At 30.8% G+C, this 19,822-nt stretch overlaps 2 protein-coding genes and 1 pseudogene across 2 annotated transcripts; 1 reads left to right on the forward strand and 2 right to left on the reverse strand.

Moving 5' to 3' along the window:
* Window positions 1–2,959: 2,959 nt before the first annotated feature.
* On the reverse strand, window positions 2,960–4,814 carry LOC25499037 (zinc finger AN1 and C2H2 domain-containing stress-associated protein 13). The gene is made up of 2 exons (XM_013594172.3): window positions 4,493–4,814; window positions 2,960–3,836 (listed from the first exon to the last, which is right to left on the reverse strand). Exons 1-2 carry the CDS (start codon window positions 4,589–4,591, stop codon window positions 3,129–3,131), a joined length of 807 nt encoding a protein of 268 aa, XP_013449626.1. The 5' UTR covers window positions 4,592–4,814; the 3' UTR covers window positions 2,960–3,128.
* Window positions 4,815–12,827: 8,013 nt separating this feature from the next.
* Window positions 12,828–13,934, forward strand: LOC25499038 (uncharacterized). Its single transcript, XM_024770053.2, has one exon. It carries the CDS (start codon window positions 13,175–13,177, stop codon window positions 13,517–13,519), a length of 345 nt encoding a protein of 114 aa, XP_024625821.1. The 5' UTR covers window positions 12,828–13,174; the 3' UTR covers window positions 13,520–13,934.
* A 1,113-nt stretch (window positions 13,935–15,047) lies between these two features.
* On the reverse strand, window positions 15,048–17,392 carry LOC25499039 (polygalacturonase-like; annotated as a pseudogene).
* Between the last annotated feature and the right edge of the window lie 2,430 nt (window positions 17,393–19,822).

Genomic DNA, 19,822 nt, shown 5'->3' on the forward strand with positions numbered 1-19,822 from the left:
AATATGGTACTTTTGGACTAATTAGTTCTTTATTATTTACTCAAATTTTCAAATGATCTTTGTCCACGACCATTTGAGTGTGCAACAAATGAGATTTGTCCATATATAGCGCATCTTGCTATGTAGGCTTCATCATTAACAAAAGTATTACTCTTCAAATACTAAACTTATAATCTCAAATAAATATTTATCTTTCCTACATATTTCATCTCAATATTTTTTCATTAAATCAATTTTCAAAAACTCTTCGGTAGTTCTCATATTTATTTTCAAATGGACAAATGATATCATTTTTATATCACTCTTTTAGAAAATATTCACTAAGAATATTATACATCATGTTTCTATATTTCAATTTGTTTATGTAATCTCTTCGAGAATCTAAATTGTATGTCTCGATAAAGTTAAAACACATTAATGTGATAAAGTTAAATCATAATAATTTGAGGAAATGAGTCTGTCGCACTTATAGAATGTATATAAGGTGATATTTGTGAACCAATACATTGATAATGAAGATGTGGACCAGTTATATATCTTATTACTTTTTTTTTGGTCAAATATATCTTATTACTTTAATAAATAAAAAATCAACTAAATGGCCACATGTATGTTTAATGTTTACTCACAAGCAAAAATTTGTGAGATTATTTTTTCGACTAATTTGACTAAGATCTCATTTTCCTCATTTGATAAATATTTTTTTTTGTCAAGTAGTCTAGTAGTTAGATTCACATACATTATGTGTGGAGAATTCGAGGTTCGAACTTGAACCCTGCACATAATATCCTTGTTAGTTGATTTGATAAAATATTAAATGTATATGAGAATTGATATTTAGATAATGGGATTGAACCCATGAGATTAGCAGGGCCGTCTTAACAAATTCATAGACCCGGTTTTAATTTTATAAGAGATGCAAAAAAAAAAAAAAATCTGGGCCCCAAAAAAATAAATAAGTTATTTAAAAAAAATATATTAAAAATCACACTTTTGTGGGTCTTGAACACATGACCTCACACTCATCAAAAAGTGGCCACACCACTAAAGCAAGCTGTACAAATTAAATTAATTCGCTTTTAATAGATATATAACCATTATTTTCGTGGCTTACATATAAAAAAAAAAAAAAAAAATTGGGCCCCAAAAAATTGGAGGCCCGGTGTCGTCGCCCAGTCTCGACGGGCTATGGGCCGGCCCTGGAGATTAGTCAATCACTGAGTTTATGCATTTTATGCACATAATGGTGTTGATGATAGTTTATGCATCATTGCTACTTTTCTTGATTTGGAAATAACACATGCTCCATTTTAAGCCTTTAACATATATAATATATAATGATATTGAAGCCTCCTGGTCTTTTACCCTAGTAACAATTAATCAAACTTATCATGGTGCACATTAGACTGGTCTGAAAAGAAATTACAATAACAAGTTATGTATTCTTGTATATCTATGTCTGCCCTAGCGGTTTTAACCCATGATAAAAACTTGAGGGTAGATCAATTATTCTCATATAACAGCAATGCACAGAAGGGTAAAACTCATTTTTCTCAAATTATTCATCTTATCCAATAACAAAAACCAACAAACTACAAAACCTTTTATAAATATGCTATATCATTGTTGTACACAACAATGCAGAATTTTGACAAAATGACACGGATTACTTCACAATACTGAGAACTTGATGGTGAAAAATTGAGACAGCAAACCTACAAAGGGTCATGACTTTTCCTTTAGACCATCTCTAGGGCAGGATCAATTACTTCAACATTAATTCAAAAGTGTAGCAACACAATCCATTATTTCCAAATTAATATCTGCAGGCACCACAACAGGGGTTGGAAACCATAAAGCAGCATATTACTCTCTTTTTTTTTTTTAGTGTTTTTTTGGTTTTAGGTGCCTCATTATTTCCTTGTTTCAATTCCAATTGTATGCCACAGCAAGATGGAAAACTGAATCATGCACATGCTTGACATTATATTATGAGACTTAGTGCTACTTTTTGAAATCAATAACTGAATTAGGAATTTAGAATCACTTACGCCAAGTATTGAACTACATAGATATGAAAAAATCAATTGTGAACTCAAATGAAGTGAACTGATCAATGTTTTCTATATTATTATGAGCTTTACTTGTAATAGCTGCTCCAAATCATTATGGTCCACAACACACACATCAACAGTTATCTGAATTTCATCCAATACAAAAATGAAAAAGAAATTACACAAACAGAATTGAGGGTGGAAATTTCAAATTGTAATTGCCATGCTCACCAGAAGATCGTTGAGGGTGGCCTCCACATTCATAGTTTCTACTATCGGGAAATGGCCTCCTCATTCAAACAGAACGGGATAGTTTCTTCTATGACTCATTGATATCCAAATCACGATATTCTGTAAGCATAATATTACATCCTGTGTTCTGTTTCTAGGTCCCAACTAACAATGTTATTTTCATTTGTAAGGCAACCAATGTTGGTTTTAGTTTCTTCTTATCAAACGTTTTATCACTCATTATCAAATAAAGTAGGGGTATTATCATGTCAACCCCTTTTGCATGGTTGAAAATCCTTTCACATAGAGATCTAGGTTGGGTGTTAATGTGCTCACTTTGTTGATGTACCCAAACCCATCTTCTGTTTTTTTTTTTCTCTTTCTCAAAATGGTGGTAAACCATTTGAATCCTCTCTCAGAATGAGCCACTGTAGAACATTCTGCTGGTATTCACAGAGCAACTTTCCATTGAATTTTTCTGCCATCTCGAGTTATTTTCTTTTTTTCATTTTCCCTATCTTTTCCACATATACAATGGAAATTGGAACCATAAATCAAAGGGACGATATACATTGTTATTCTAAAAGAAAAAATGAAATAATTCAGTCAACAGTGTGACAACAAAGAAGAATCAATCCGTATTTCGGTGTATGTATGAATTGTAGGCTCGCAAATAACGAAAAAATAGGAGATTCTTGCAGACCCATGATCAAAATAAATCTATACCATCATCAAAATGTTATTCACAAAATATTTTGCTATCAAATAAGGCAAAAAAATGTTTACAACTTGATAATGCATCAAGAAAGTGCTATTCATTCTCTTTTAACTCCACAACAATATTCAAGAGCAACCACCATGATCCCTCTCAACATGCTCTACAAGGGAAACTGGGTCCAAAAAACCTTTACTGCACTTGGGGCATGCAGAAATTGACACCTTCTTTGCCCCATATTGGTTGCCACCACTCCTTTGGTGAACTTTTTTTGCATGATCCACCAAACTAGCGGCTGAGGAAAACTTAGCATCACATAGTGGACACTTCTCCAGTTGATTATTACTAGTACCGCTGCCACTGCTCTGTCCTATTCCACTCAATTTAGAAGCCATGTCAAGAAGGCTTGAAGTCCACTTAGATGATGTGGTTGAAGATAAATTGGGTTTTGACACTTCTTTACCACTACTCATATTCCAAAGACTCATAAATGAAAAACTTGTTTCCAACTTTTTGGGTCCAGGACATTTGTGATCAGGTCCAAACCTGTGCTTCAAACAATGGTCAACCTCACAGTCCCTACACTTGATTGTGTTTGAGAATACTAAGGTCTCTCTGCATCCTGGGACAGGACACTTTTTCTTCTTTGTGGCTTTTTCATAATTTGATGGATCACAGTCTGTGTTGACATGATGCTCCCAAACTATGTTTGGATCTTGGTCTGGAATTAGGCGAACCCCTTTAGCACAAAGTGGACATATAACAACGGTGACATCTTGTTTGTTGGGTTTTGTACAATTATGCTCAATATAACTTCGGTGCCCCAAACAATATACCTGCAGAAGATGGAGCTGATATAATCAGCCTACACATAGTTGCTTAATTGAAAAGAAGGAAACTAGTAATCCACAATCCTATATATGTACATCATACTCAAAAGTCTATCACAGCTACAGCTTTTCAAACCCCAAGAACTGGACAAGTCAAAATTCTTATCAAAACTAACTGTTTCAGTAATATGCAAGCAATCATTTACATGTCCCAACTTTTGTATTCTGAAGTGTTTCAAATTCAATTCTATTAAACTACTTCAGAATATAAATCACTTTTTTTTAATGACAAATAATATGTTAAATGTTATGTTAGTTTTTTTCGTTACGAGGATCTGAAGACCTCCAATAATTTAACCCTTAGCTTGAACTAGTTGAGCTACCCAACCCTTATCAATCAAACACTTAAATGCTGTTCTAGCAACATTATTAAATGACAAACACAATACAAACCAATACAAGATGTATCCAACCTAACAATATCGACATTGGCAGTTGAACTAACTACGGATTCGAACAGAAGAAAATGTTATTAAAAACAAAAACAATATTAATTCAATGTTTTAAATAGACGAAATGTATTGATTATAGCAATAACCAGAAGAAAATAATAGAATACAACAGGACACACAAATTAAACAGAGAGAGATGAAAAACAAAACCTGATTGCAACGATCACAAGTGAAGGGCAAAAAATCGATGAGTCTGCAATCAGAAACAGAACAATGCTTGCCTAGATCTGGGAATTCAGGAGTCCCCATGATCCAAGCTCAAACCGTGAAGAAGAAACGAAATCCTTCCAGAAATAAAAAAAATGAGGAATGGATTTCGAAAGAAAAAAAAAAATTGTGAATTACGCGGATATAGGGAAGAAAGAGATGATGTCCCAATCAACCAGAAATCCAGGAATGAGAGGGAATCGTCTCCTCCCTAATTCCACGCTCTAATAATTAAATTAGCTAGAAATCATAATTTTTGTTTCATTAAAATTAAACTCATGATTTATTTTGGTTTGCCATTTGTCAAAGACAAATCGTTTAGGAGTAGCATAATTCAATTTATAGGTCCTTTTTTTTTTTTTTTAATTATTTACTCATTTGTTTGAATTTGAATCTATTTTTCAATTTTTTTTCTTTTAGTTTAAATTAGTTGAGTTAGCAACCTCCTTCCTCAACGATTATTGATTAGATTTTATTTATCAGTTAATCAATTTTTAGATTATTAAGGTTCTTCTCTTAAGAATTGAAGGATTAATACCTAATTCAAAGGGTTAGAACTAGAAATAATGTTTAACAAAATAAATATATAATCTATGAAGTTTGGAAATATATAATACGTATGCAAAAATGATATGATGCATTTGTTTAAAAAAAAAAACAGATTCGCGTATAAACAATTTTTTTAAAATTTAGAATACAATACGACTTAGATACATTATAAAAAAATTATAATCAAACACACACACAATATATATATATATATATATATATATATATATATATATATATATATATATATATATATATATATATATATATATATATATATATATAAGGTTTTTCTACTATATGCAAATTTGTACATGTTAAAAAGATTAAAATAACAACTTTATCATGAGACTTGTGCATTTTATATTAAAGATTTTACTATTCTCCCTTTTAGTTTTGCTCATTTACACCATAAATAATCCCAACTAGAGTTAATTCACACTCGGTGTCCAATGTGATTTAACTTGCGTTGGTACCGAGCATGAGTTAACTTGCACCGGTCTTAGGCAAGCTAATAGAACAACATTTCTTGACATAGATGCTGTTTTTTTTAGTCACTAAACGTTTATTTTTCACTATATCCATCATTGACTATCACTACATTCATTCACAATACCTTATGTTCATTTTTTTAAAATTCTCAATCATTCACTACATTTTTTAAAAAAAAATATTCATTTGCTCAATAGTAAGCATGTCTCATAAAGATCAATTCATTCATTTTTAAAATAAATCCTAACTAAAAATACACAAGCACGCAAAATCAATTCCAAAATAATAGAATACGAAAAATTTACGTAGTTTTAATTTTATCACCGTTCAAATCGGTGTATCAACATGATGTTGGATTAAAATTAAATTCATGGTTGTTTGTTCAAGATGTTGGCACTAAAGTGTCTTATACTTAGTGTAAAAATTTGTAACTCTCTTTGAAAACTCAAAAGAATGAAGTGAACACATTTTGTATTCAACCAAACCAACTATATAGGTTCTCACATTGAATTCCCTCATATAAGATGCGTATTGACAAAAATGAATGCATTCCAATATATTATTTTGAACTTAATCTTATTGCCTTACCAACTAACAAGTTTTAATTGACATAAGAGCATGATTAGGCCCAAAGCAACATCTTAAAAATGCATTCTCATTTGATTTTCAAACTTTATCCGAGTACATTCCTTGCAAAAGCTAAAATTGTGAAATCCATTGGAAGTGTTGTTTGCTCCATATTCAGCTGCAACTCCGGTTCGTGCAGTATCTAATTCCCTCATTGCATTTGTGTCACTTTATAACGAGTAATATGTGTCTCCAAATTAAGCGGTGTTGATAAATAAGAAATTGTACAATTTTTCGACACCCAATGGTAACGTTATTGAATTATCGTCAATTAATTACATCATAGAATTATCAGATAAGGTTTCTATATTTGTGTCTATAAATGTTGGCAACCGGTATTTCAAATTCTGATTTCATTCTGTTTATACAGAATTATCTGATTTCGTTTTGTTCATACTGAAATATTTGTGATATAACTATATATTAATATTCAATTATATCAGTAGTGTGAATGGATTTTTCTTTTGAATTTTCATGATAGAGGGCCATGTATTTGAGTTTCCATTTCTTATAATTTACTCTTGACTGGTTCAAAAAAAAAAAAACTTACTCTTGATGTGACCATTAACTTGCGTTGATTAGAAATTTGTTTTTCGTACCAATTTTAGGAAAATACAGAATCGCAAATTTTCAGCCCAACAATGTATCCATTGTCATTTGAACTAGGCTATATGGACCTCTTCAAGCCCTTCAATTCTATATCTATTTGAGTTTCTTTTATTATACTTGCTTTTTTGTTTTTCACCCATGTTCTAAATAAAGATTGAAAATTGAGGGCAATTTCGGAAAGAAAAAAGTCAACCAAGAGAGTTGAAAGATGTTGTTTTATTTATATAGTACAATAATAAAATAGATTTCAAAATTAAGATTACCATTCCTAAAAAAAAAATAGATTACCAATTATATTTATTTTATTCTCTTCTTAAGAACAACTTTTGAAAACTAGCGTACCAAATAGGTTTTCTCATTTTTCTCATCTCTAAAACAGTTGTAAACAATTAGATTGCCAAACGCATTTTTTTTCATTCACTTCTTAAAAACAGGTTTTTAAAACAGATTTATAAAACAAGTTTTAAAAACTAAAAACCAAAACTAAGTCAAACAGTCTCTTAATATCTTGTTTCATATATTTCTCTCTCCATAATTAATAATCAAGGGTAATATTGGTAAAAAAATATATTTAATATTGCATTAAACTTTGAAAGTGACACTTAAATAAAAACAAAACTTTTCTACAAAAGAGACACTTAAAAAGGAACGAGTGGAGTAGAGTTTAGAGATGCATCAGGGCATAGAAAAAAATATGGCATCTTGAAATGAAAGTAAAAGTTGAAAAGATGATGCAGAAAAATACATCATAACCTAATTAATCGATCTTTCTTCCAAGACGTGAAAAGAAGTCAAAAAGGTAACATCTATAACTTCAAAATGCACGATCTCATGCATGACTTGGCATGTTCAATTTCAAATAACGAGTATGTCATAATCAACCTAACAAAATAGAGGCATCAAAATATCGAGAAACAAACTCGTCATATCTTTTTTTCCTAAACATATATTTTCATCTTTATCTTCATGGCGAGACCCAAGTAGTCCTCTTGTGGCTGGCAAGTTGAGGACATTTTTATCATCACATAAATTTACATATCCATCATGCCACGACGACCCTAATACTCCTGGTCAATTTGACGAGCCTTCTTGTAAATTGATCATGTCTAGTTTTTTTTATAAAAAAACTTCATGTGCTGACTCTTGAGAACTTGACCACAAGGAACCTTCATTCTTGTATTGGTAAACTGAAACATTTAGTTTATCTTGATATTTACTGTAGCCCTAGAATTGAGGTTCTTCCGAAGTCTTTAACCAAATTATATAACTCAGAGACACTTTTACTCGGTGGATGTTTTATGTTGACAGTGTGGCCCAAAGATAGGTGGAAGCAAACAAGTCTATGACATCTTGAGTTCACAGGTTGTTATGAGTTGACTATCATGCCACTTGATGTAGGGCAATTGACAAGTCTTTAGACATTGTAAGATTTGTTTAGTTCCATGTGCAAATTACGAATTTGGTGCCATGTTCTGAGTGCAAATGTGCGTGCATACATGTGTGTTTTGATTATTAATGCATAAAGGCTTCAATTTAAAATACGAGTGTATACCCGTGTACCACACGGGAAAAATTTCTTTGAATTAAATTAAAAATAAATTATTTTTATATTTTATAACTAAAAATGTTTTAGTACATTTAACTTCGAAATTCAATGAATTATAGTTTTTAGTATGCCTCATATTTAAAATTTACGTTATATCTTATATCTTACTTCTAACTTTGTCCTCCTTTAATTTAGAGAATGATAAATTATTGTATCGAAAGGAGCAACATTTACTGATTGTCTTGGTTTGTGTAAAATGTAAAAAAATAACAATTAAAAAGGAATGAAGGGAGTACATGATCATCATCATCACCACTTGATCCTTAAAAAAAAAAATCATCACCACTTGATGAATCATTTTCACGCTGTGGTAAAAATTTCTTTCTTTCTTTTGCTTACCCCTTTTACTGACTTTTTTTTTTTGCATTGACATTCCTTTTCCTTTTTGCCTCCCCCGTTCCTTTAACCTTCTCTCTATTTTTTTTTTAATCTCTTCAGACAATGTTGTCTCTTGTTGGATATGTTCTTTAGCACAACGAAATTCATCATCAGCACTACCTTATTGTGCATGAAACTCTTGTTGATCAGGAAGCTCTTGTTCTACAGAGTCTCAGATTGGGATTGAATACTCATTGTAAGTTCCCTTACCAGGGCATCAACAACTTACAAGTAATACGCCTTAGCCGGTTCTTTGGTGACTTTTTGGTGGTGGTCGAGGTTTGAACTCCGGACCTTGTATATTTTATGCATTGTTCATACCAACTGAGTTAAGCTCAAGAGGACGGTCCTTTGGTGACTTATCGAGTTGTATTGCATTGAGTTTTATTGAAAAATGTATTTCCTTTTCAAGCTTTTGGATTTCCTATTCAGTCATCTCCACAAACTCATGATTATCAACACTAGGATGCCCGTAATATAACTCAACCTCATTGTCATTTTTCTTTACAGATTCTTTATCTGTCTTATTAATGTCACTATCATTGGACAAGGGCTTAAATACCAAATCAAAGTATGCTCCATAATCTAAATTCGTCAACTGGATTTTGGCAACACAATCATATTTCCTACAATTTTTCACAATGTTTACAAGGTCAAAATAACATAACAACTCTCAGTCTAGTTCCTCCTAAACATCCATTTCTCCACTTGAGTATTCATGCTTCTGAGATTCATTTCTAACAAAGGAACCTCCATCATAATTAATCAGTGTAATGAATTCATTCATCCTAGTCTTCTGAGAGTAAGATATTAACAAAATATCCAACGTTACTACTCCATTCGTTTCAAAATACATGTCGCATTTTTGCAATGTGCACTATTCACATGACTTAATTTAACGATACTTTTTAACTAACATATAAATATAAATGTTAGAATGTAAGATGTTGTTCGATTTGTTTCTATAAATACTTGCAAAATATTAAATTTTTATAATTTTTTACTTTAGATAATTAAAGATATTAACAGTCAAAATTATGCATTACCATATGCAAACTGATTAATTGTGACATATATTTTGAAACGGATGAAGTAATATAAATATGACACAAACCAAAATAACATAACAACTCTTGGTCTAACATTTTGAATATTAACAAAATACTATCCATAGACGAACATTATAAATATTATTACTTGACGAGAGTTTAGTTCACTTGCTAAATTATTCATCAAGGCCCTAATAGTTTCCGGAGACATTTTGGGGCTATTTACTCCTAAATTAAGATTGCCTCACAAAATCATTATTTAAACACCTAAGACAACCAAGTTCATAAGTTGCAAGTTTATAAGTTTATAAATTTTTATGAGAAATTTTATTCAAAAATATGAATTCTACATATGAGTTTACTTTAAAGGCAGGGTTAAAAGTGAAGATGAAAAACTTTTGGGAACTAAAAGTTAAAGAAATTTTTTAGAGGGACTAAAACAAAAATTTGACATATTTATAGGGATCGAAAACATATTTAAACCTAATAATTATAACAATTTTTTATAAAAAAAATTACTTCTTTTAATTTATTAACTAGTGCTTTAAGAACACTCATTAGATTCCTTCATAGTTTTGTTATGTTATGAATGAGACTATCTGAAGACAATAATACTAAATAAATGGAGTCAAACAACATAAATATCTAATTTTAGGTTAAAAATACAATAAGTAAGTGAAGACAAGTGTAGTCGGATGACCCATTGCCCCATGGTGAATCTGTGTATGACTAGGAGAATTAATAAATTAAGTTGATAGTAATTAAATGTATTTTTTTCGCAAGAACATTACATTTGTAACTAATTTATTATTTTTTTTCAAAATTATCTTTTAAAAGAGAGAATTATTTATGTAAGATAATAATTAGAGGTATATTAATGATAAAATATAAGGTTGTACATTTAAAGAGGGTCTATGAAAATGGACAAAAATTTATTAAGTTAGCCCTATCTTAAGGAATAGTGGTAGTATGGGGTTTATAGATCTCTTGAAACTTGTATAAAATAATTCTCTTTAAAATTATATATTGTATCTATTATATTTTATTATAATATCTCTATTCAGTTCATATCTTTTTGCCAACAAATAATAGGTAGGATAATTTTTCTAGAGAGAGAATAAGTTTATATTTCCAGCTAGTTAGAAAAAACTGTTAGGGGTGTGTGTATATATATATATGAAATATTTTATGAAGATGTTTTTTAACAAGTTATTTTATGAGCATTTGTTAAAAGACACCAACTAATTTTTATAAATGGTGTTTTTTAAAAAAGTGGAAATCACATCTTGAGGTGTGGGTTGCTAAAAAACACCTTCATGGATGACTTCTAGCAAAACTAATATATATAAATAAATAAATATCGAAAACAATTGAGTTTTATATATAAAACCAGAGATAACATCTTTTAAACTTTGAGTAGAAAAACATCTTGTAAACATATTCATCACTATTATTTATTGAAAAAGTTGCACTAACTACTTCATGAGGTAGGTTTCAATGACACAATATCTTTTTTATGTCGAGTAGTATAGTGGTTAGAATTCACCATTTTTTAAAGTGAATAAGTGGGGTGTCTGGGGGTTCAACCATCCCCATAATGCATGTCACTTCCAACTGAACTATGCTGACGGGGACAAATGATACAATATTTTACAAAATAGAATGAATGTATTTGTCGTTTTTTTTTTGTGGTGGCGGGGGGTCGAACCCTGGACCTTGCATATTATTATGCATTGTCCATACCAACTGAATGTATTTGTCGTTTAAACATATTCTAAGAAATACTTTTTTTTAGTTGGTTTTAATTAATCTCCAATTCTAAAAGGAAAAGACTTTTCTAATTTCATCCAAAAAAAATAAGTAAAATATGACTAATAATTGTTTAACCAAAATTTAAATTTTGGATCTCCAGAATGTTTCTTCCAATATTGCATTCACTAGGTTACATATTTTAAGAAATAATGCAAGATCATCAAATATTTATCATAGAGAATTATTTGAAGATCATATAATTGGTGATAACTCCAAAATATTTCCCAACAAAGCAAATTATGATGGTCCAAGCTCTGGAAGAGGCTATACAGAGTCTGAAGAGTCACATTGAAGTGAGTCTCCTGAGTCTTAACCATTCTTCAGTGCTCAGGTGATTCGTATCCATTAAAGCTTCCACAAGTTGACAAACAAGCATGTGTTTGGACACTGAGAGCTCATAACTCTCAAATTGCTGAAATGAAGACATATAAAAGACAATAATGCTGCCAGAAAATAGCATGGAAACTTTCAAGACCAAAAACAAACAAAATCACTAATATTCTTAGCGGTCAATGTCACAAGCAGATTGAAACATTAACATGTGACATCAAAAAGGACAAACTTGGGATGATAAATCAAAATATATTTTGTGACTATTGCAACTATTGCAATCCAAGAGCCCCCTATCCCCGCTGACAAGCTTAGATTCCTCGCAGTTACGATAACCCCTCTTTATTTAGTCACATAATCTTAGTCGTTTAATCTTAATCGGATGGCTCTAAAACATAATATTTAGTCGTTTAATCTTAATAGGATGACTCTAAAACATACCATTAAAATGTGAAACGTCTAAATATAACCGGATTGTCCAAATTCGCAACAGCGTGATTGAATGAGTTTAAGCTATTCCCTTTGTTTTCAACTACGTGCCTGAGTTTGACAAAATAAGTAGATTATCGTGATTTTGGCAAAACTACATTTTAAAGTTTTAACAAAACGTGAATTTGCATATATCAAGTGTCAATTCAAACATGCCCTACATTATTAATTGGGTTAATGGGTAGTCAGAAGCTTTTGGCCTTCATCTAAGTTTTTTGCACCTCAAAAGTCACACTTGCTTTTAATTTTTTTTTTTTATTTAAAAATCAGGAAAAAAAACATTGAAATAAAGTGGACAGACGAAAAGAAATGTAACATAATAACATGAAAGGACAAAAAGAAAGACATATATTCATGACAATTGGAATCCTATTTTACAGCCACAATAATTTTTCTCCAATGAAGATTAGTTAATAGTAATATAACCAAACTCACTTCACACTCTAATCATGGTCTATATAATTCAGAATCTAAGCTTTGTGGTGTCTCATTTCCCCATTCTACAATTATTTGCCAACTGCTCTGTCCTGCATTAAATCACATACCATAATAGTTCACCTTTTTCATCTATATTCTCTTTAGTTTTAATTTTCTTCACCACACTACACATAGAAAAACAGAATAGTCTTGGCTAGGCTTAATCAAGAGTGCAAATTCATCTTCAACTTTGAGCTGAGCAGAATCATGGATGGAAGACAAGGGAGTGAAATGCAGCCCTATGTTGAAGCACCGCCTAATGCGGCAGAACAAAATCGTTATTCACATCGATCAATTGAGACATTGATAGTGGTGATAGCAGTGATCACTATAGTAGGTGTGATTGCTGGAATGATTGCAAGGTTGTGTGGTGGAAGACACTTTGGAGGAAATGGTGAGAATGATATAGAAGGTTGGGTTGAAAGGAAGTGTAGAAGTTGCATTGATGCAGGTCTTCCACCACCACCGCCGCCAGCTGAACCTAAACCCGAAGAGCCAAAGGCAGAACCAAAGGCAGAAGCTGCAGCAGGAGGTGGTGATGGAAGTAAATGAAAAAGGTATCAGAATGAAGAACCTACTATGACGCTTCAAATTGAAGGCGTGTTCGGTGTTTGACAAAGACACATATGGTTATGGTTACATTTAATTTATCTACATTCTTAAATTATTACAGGTGTCAACATTAAGTGACGTGTCCGATGTATGTTTCTGGGTTATTATTCCATATTAGATGCATATTATTCTATTCTAACACAAACATTATTTTTAAGTTAGTAAGTATATAACTTGATGTATGCTTTGTTTAATTTCGCTATAGCTAGTGAATGCTATGTGATACAAGAAAGTTTAGACAACTTTTAATTAATGAATGTATAGAGTAGCAATGTGTTAGTTCTAGAACCTAAGCTACTATTGATGTCATTGAATTTGGACTCACTTGCTATTTCAATATAATTTGTTGGTCTCATTGTAATTTCTTATTTACCATTGTCTTAATTTTGTCATAGAGAGAAAGCTTATGTAGAGATGTATCTAATGGATCTTGCACAAGTGGTTGATGTGTAACACGTGTGAGTGTTGTAAATCTTGAATACCAAGTTCAATTCTTACTTATTAAAAATCTGCAAATATTATTTTATGAGAGAAATTAAACATGAAAACTTTTGTGAGGACTATGTAATTTGGTAGTTAATTTCATTCAACACGCTTTTTTTTTTGTAGCTTATCTTAAGAAAGGAAAAATAATGATCTAAGATAAAAAATTCTAATGCTCCACCATTTTCATAGGCTATCGTTTTTTAAGTCAGTAAGTGGAGCCACTTATCATGAAAAGCTTAATTTTGTGCTTAAAAATTCTTACAGCGATTACTTTAAAATCTGAAATTTAGATCCTCTAGCCTTAACTTTTGGCATAAAATCTGAAATGTAAGTTTAAAGATGCCACTAACAATATGATAATAGCATGAAGTTTCATTTCAACACAGTACAAAGCAAAAGCTCTACAAGCCGTTGCTCAATGCTATAAAAAAGACCAACAAAGTTTCCAAGCTTTCTTTCATTTTATTTCTTTATTGGACCGTTGCTAATTGCTATTAATCATGAAACATACTTTAAAAGATGGAAAAAGATAGGTAGACACCCTTTTTCATACACCTCTTATGTACACCCTCATGTGTTAGGGGTATTTTAGTAATTTTACATCATATCATCACCTTTTTCATCTCTTCTTTCAATGTTTTTGCCACGTGTCACAAATGTGTCTGGGTGTAAAAGGGTGTATGCCACCTAAGATGGTTTATGTATAAGAGCTCTTAAAAGAAAGAATTGAAACTTGTCAAAAAAAAAAATTTGAAAAAAAATTAATTGTAATACCTCAATAAAATGTGAGACTTTTTAATATATGTATTATTGACAATAATAGGTAAACCTTTTGCTTACATATATGTGACAATAAAAGGTTCCAATCAGTTTATTACATTCATGCTTATTATCAATTTACATTGTATAAACTAATTGCATTTTTGTATTATTGATCATAGTATATACAGAGTCTTTCCATGATGGATGATGTAGAGAGTCCTTAATTTGTATATTTATCTGCGCCGCAGTTTGGGGTAGCTTGTACTGTGTAAGAAAATTGAACATTGTTGCATAAAGCCTTAGCAGGTTCTCCATCATATATCAAGTCTATGTTCTTCATTTCTATCTCCTTGCATGGAAAATTCTTACTGCAAGGTACGACACATTGCTAATTTGGACCGCAGAGTCCTACATAAACAACATAAAATCATAAAATTGAATAAATAAGTCTAGTGTACTTGTAGTGTATATAGCAAAAGTTGTGAAAAATAATTTACCATTTGTTTACATGACATTTTTTTCTTGTCACAGTAATTCTGGTCAATTATTATGGGGTTGGTCACATTGTCCATTTCAATGTTCTGAAATGTGATGTTGCTAGCAATTCCTGAACCTCCCTGCATTTAATCACCGAAAAACTAAATTACAAACTCACGACGGCTCACCATGATTTCAACAATTAAGTTAATTAGTCTATGGAAATTGTTACGAATTATTGGATTCTGCAAATCATCTCTTGAGCATTTTTTTTTCTTTATACAAATCTCTTGAGCATATATTACACACAAAAGCAAGGGGGGATTAAATTAAAATTTGAAATTACCGGCCAAGTCTTAATTCTAACTCCATTTGTAGTTCCAGAAATCTTAGCTCCATTCACCATTACTCCCGAAACAATGTCCTTGGATTTTCCAGCCCCCAAGCTTCCAATACTAAGATATATATAAATCATTGCAAATAAAATAAAATCCACATTCAAATAGTACAATATAATAAAACTGATTTTAATCACAAAAAGAAAACTTGAAATTCACTGAAGTTAACTACCTGATGCCATGGCCTGGTCCGCAAGTTATGTTTGTGGCTTCTACATTTCTAGATCCATCTACAATTGATATACAATCGTCCCCTGAAACAAATTATTGGAAAATCAAATTAAGTAATTGTGAGTATACAAATATAAATTTGTATTCTTGTAATTTTTTTTAGATATTTAATTATGAATGTACCAGCTGCTGCGATAGAGCTAGAGATTTTGATGTTTTGTGTATTGGTGACATGAATTCCATCGGTGTTAGGACTATCCTCCGGTGATGCCACAATCAGACCAGAAGCTGTAACATTAACTGAATCCTGAAATGAAATATGGATTTGTTGCGCATTTCGTATCTTCAAATTCTCAACTATCAAGTCCTCGCAATTAGCAAACGTCAGAGCCTACAAAAACAAAGTTAGTTAATTAACACGTATTTCAATCCAATTAATATCTTTGATTATGAAAGTTGTAAGCCCGTATTCTAAACAATTCAATTGGAACAGTCAAATCATAGTTATTAAATCAATGTTCAATTTAAATTCAACGACTGAGATTTGACTAAATGGACTAAATTGTCGAGAAAATGTAGGTAGAACTATGTATACATACCGTTGGAGCATCCTTGCAAGGCTGAAGAAAAAAAAAAGTGAAGAGGCATAAGATTGGTCATAATAATTAATTTGAATATGATTAATTATATAGATTCATTGATGCATAATTGACTTGATTAAAACATTGGGACGTTATTTGTGATATCTTACTTTATTTTTGTTCCTTTTGCATGAGTTTTCCCACCATATGGTTCCTTTTCCATCTAGGGTTCCACCACCATTAACTACTAGTTGTTGAACTTTGGCAAATACAAGCCAATGTCCTGGATCTTTACTATAATCTGATGGATTATTTGATGCTATGAGAACTCCAGATATCTGACAATTAAATTTTCGAAAAAAATTACTTTTTGAGATTATAATTAATTATAATTTACTTAAAAAGGTGAAGCTTAAAATATGAAGAACTAAATAGTTCATTATAATGTAACTGACCTGGAATGATATCTTAGATTTGCAAGGACCAGAGAATCTGATTGGTTTGAGTAGATAAATATTATCTTGAGGTGCAACAAAAACTGCTTCCCCTCCTCCTGAAGAACATACTGCTTCCCAAGCCTTCTCGAATGCCTGAATATTAATTATGTATCCCGCATGGGAACAGATGAGTATATTATGATTTGAATTAAATATGTTTTTGGTCTCTATAAATGATGAGTGTATTATATATACCTGTGTGTCATCAGTTTTACCATCCCCTTTAGCTCCATAATCACTGACATTAAAAATTTGAAGTGAACTTGAAAGGCCACATGTGTTTTGCTTGATCAAATTCTTGGATGATAATGTACCATCATCATCATCATCATCATCAACGTATGTAGTAATAAGTGGAAACTCTTGGAAGTAGCTACTGCAAGCAGCAAATGAAATGATGACGATAGTGGATGAGAGGAGGAAATGTCTTAGGAGAGCCATTATAGTTAATTTCCTCCCTTTTGTATTTACTATATTTATTGATTTTGAAAGTTGTTTGATGAGAATATTATATATAACAAGGAAATTGCTATATGGGTATGGAAGTATAGTTTGATATAAGAGATTCAGAGGAAATGCCCAATTTATATACTACACTTATTTATTGAAATGACACTCATCTATTAATTTTAGCGTGATAATTATAATATTAATTAGAAATTTAATTCATATTTATTGAAATGACATTCATCTATGAACTTAGCATGATAATTAGCATTTTTTATTTTAATGAAAAATCATGGTAGGTGTGAGATTTGGATGCTATTTCAATAAATGATTTCACTTCAATATAAATTTTAAAGGAAGTTGAAAGATACTACAAAATCACAAAGAAAAAATACCAGGGGCCAAGTTCGTTAAAAAAATAGAAGGACAAAACCATGCAAATTTGCAATACAATTTGGAGTCAGAATATAAAATTAAACATACTAATAGTAATTATTAAAATACATCCTACCGGTCTCCATGAGCATAATATATTAATATTAATTATTAAAATACATGGTAACAGTCTTCGCGAGCATAAATTCAATAGACAGGAGCATTGTGGTATGGATAGGTTAGAGTTCGAACCCTGAATCTCCATTGATTCACCTCAAAGGATTGATTTATAGCCACTACACTACTTGATAAAATAAATACATTGTACCATTTTTTATTTATTAAAATACATGTATATATGTATATACATGTATATATGCGAGTCGTCACGAGAACACTAGTTGTGAGCCGTCACCATAACCCTAATTTCTTCTCCTTCATCCATTAAAGAGGGTTGATTTGGGGTAATTTTTTTTAACCCAAAATCACCCCTCTAACTTGTTTTTCTCTTAGTGATTTTCACATTTATTTCGTTTTTCCTTTCGTGATTTCGTCGTCTTAGTGTGACGTTGTTTGTCTTTTTTGTTTGGTTCAGATATTTGTTCGACTTAGATTGTCATATCAGCTTTGATTCAGTGCGGATCCAATCAATGGCTTTGGCGTCGTCAACGTTGCAGATTCGGAGACATAGTATTCTGGAGACTTGAATATGGTTATATGTGTAGGTTTTTGTACTTTGTCATTTTATGCTATTAACATGGATGTTGTGAGGTTGTTCACAAATTCATCCTTTTTATTTTTTACGAATTTGTATTATATTGATATACTCTACCAAGAATGAATTCATTTATTTTTAGTAAAAAAATAAAATAAATGCATATATGCGCAAGGGATAGATTCATAAATAAAACAATTTTTGACCTAACTTGAATTATCTCGTGACCGAACTCCATATTTCAAGTGTCCCTTTCCCCTTAGTTTCCTTGTACTCTGAGAAACCTTATCTCGCAATGATTTCAGTTTTAACAAATTCCATTAATAAAGAGTATGTGAGGTCGAACCAAAAAAAAAAAGTATGTGAGGTATTTTAATATTCTGATAACCTTCGTAGACATGTCAGGTTCCTCCTTTTATTTTCTTCTTTTAAATCTCAATTTCAAATTCAAAAGCTGAAGGTGCAAATATAATGTAATATAAATGGTCAATTTGAAGGGGAAAAAACAACTTAAATGAACAATCTAAAATAATAGTAACATAATTTTGCGAAAAAAGAATCATACATTAGACTTCCCCTAAAAAAATAAGATAAGACTTGCATAATACACAAATTTTTGGAACATCAACTCTATATTTTAATACAGTATGAGAGCTAGAAGATGGACCAGCTGAGACCATTGTCACCGTACATTTTTATAAAATATAATTATATTAGTATGTATTATATATTTTCATCTCTATATTTATTCGTGTGAACTTTATATGATGTATTATAATTGTTTTTTATTTTTTTCGAATGTGAGTCTTAAACATTTAAGTTTTTAGGTTTAGTTGTATTAATCCTTAACCTAAATCTTTAAAATCGAATAAGAAAATGAAGTTTTGTCTATAATTTATACAAGAACCATAATCGCATTAACTAGAATATCAATTTAGGATCCCTCCTTGCAATTTTGCTTAGAATTTTAAATTATCGTCTGTAATTTTGTTTGCACATTCTCAATCACTACCAACAATTCACTACTCGTGATTTTATTGTGAACACATCCTTCTATATTTGCATTTTATTTGTTTCATATTTTCTTTCTTTGTTGCTCATTCTCAGGTTCAATATCTTAAATTCTTAAAATTTCTTTTTAGTTTGTATATATAGATTTGAACTTTAAATATATCTTATAATTTCTTAATTTTCTTACATATGTTGTGCATTTAAAAATTTATTTTTCTTTAATAAATTATACTTTTAACTTTGTGGCCCGTAATCTTCCTTAAAAAAAAAAAATTGTGAACCGTAATCTTAATTGTTGATTCGTCCTCCGATAACTCTTATCA

Source organism: Medicago truncatula, chromosome 7, assembly GCF_003473485.1.
Source record: "Medicago truncatula cultivar Jemalong A17 chromosome 7, MtrunA17r5.0-ANR, whole genome shotgun sequence".
In the NCBI taxonomy this organism is placed as follows: Eukaryota; Viridiplantae; Streptophyta; class Magnoliopsida; order Fabales; family Fabaceae; genus Medicago; species Medicago truncatula.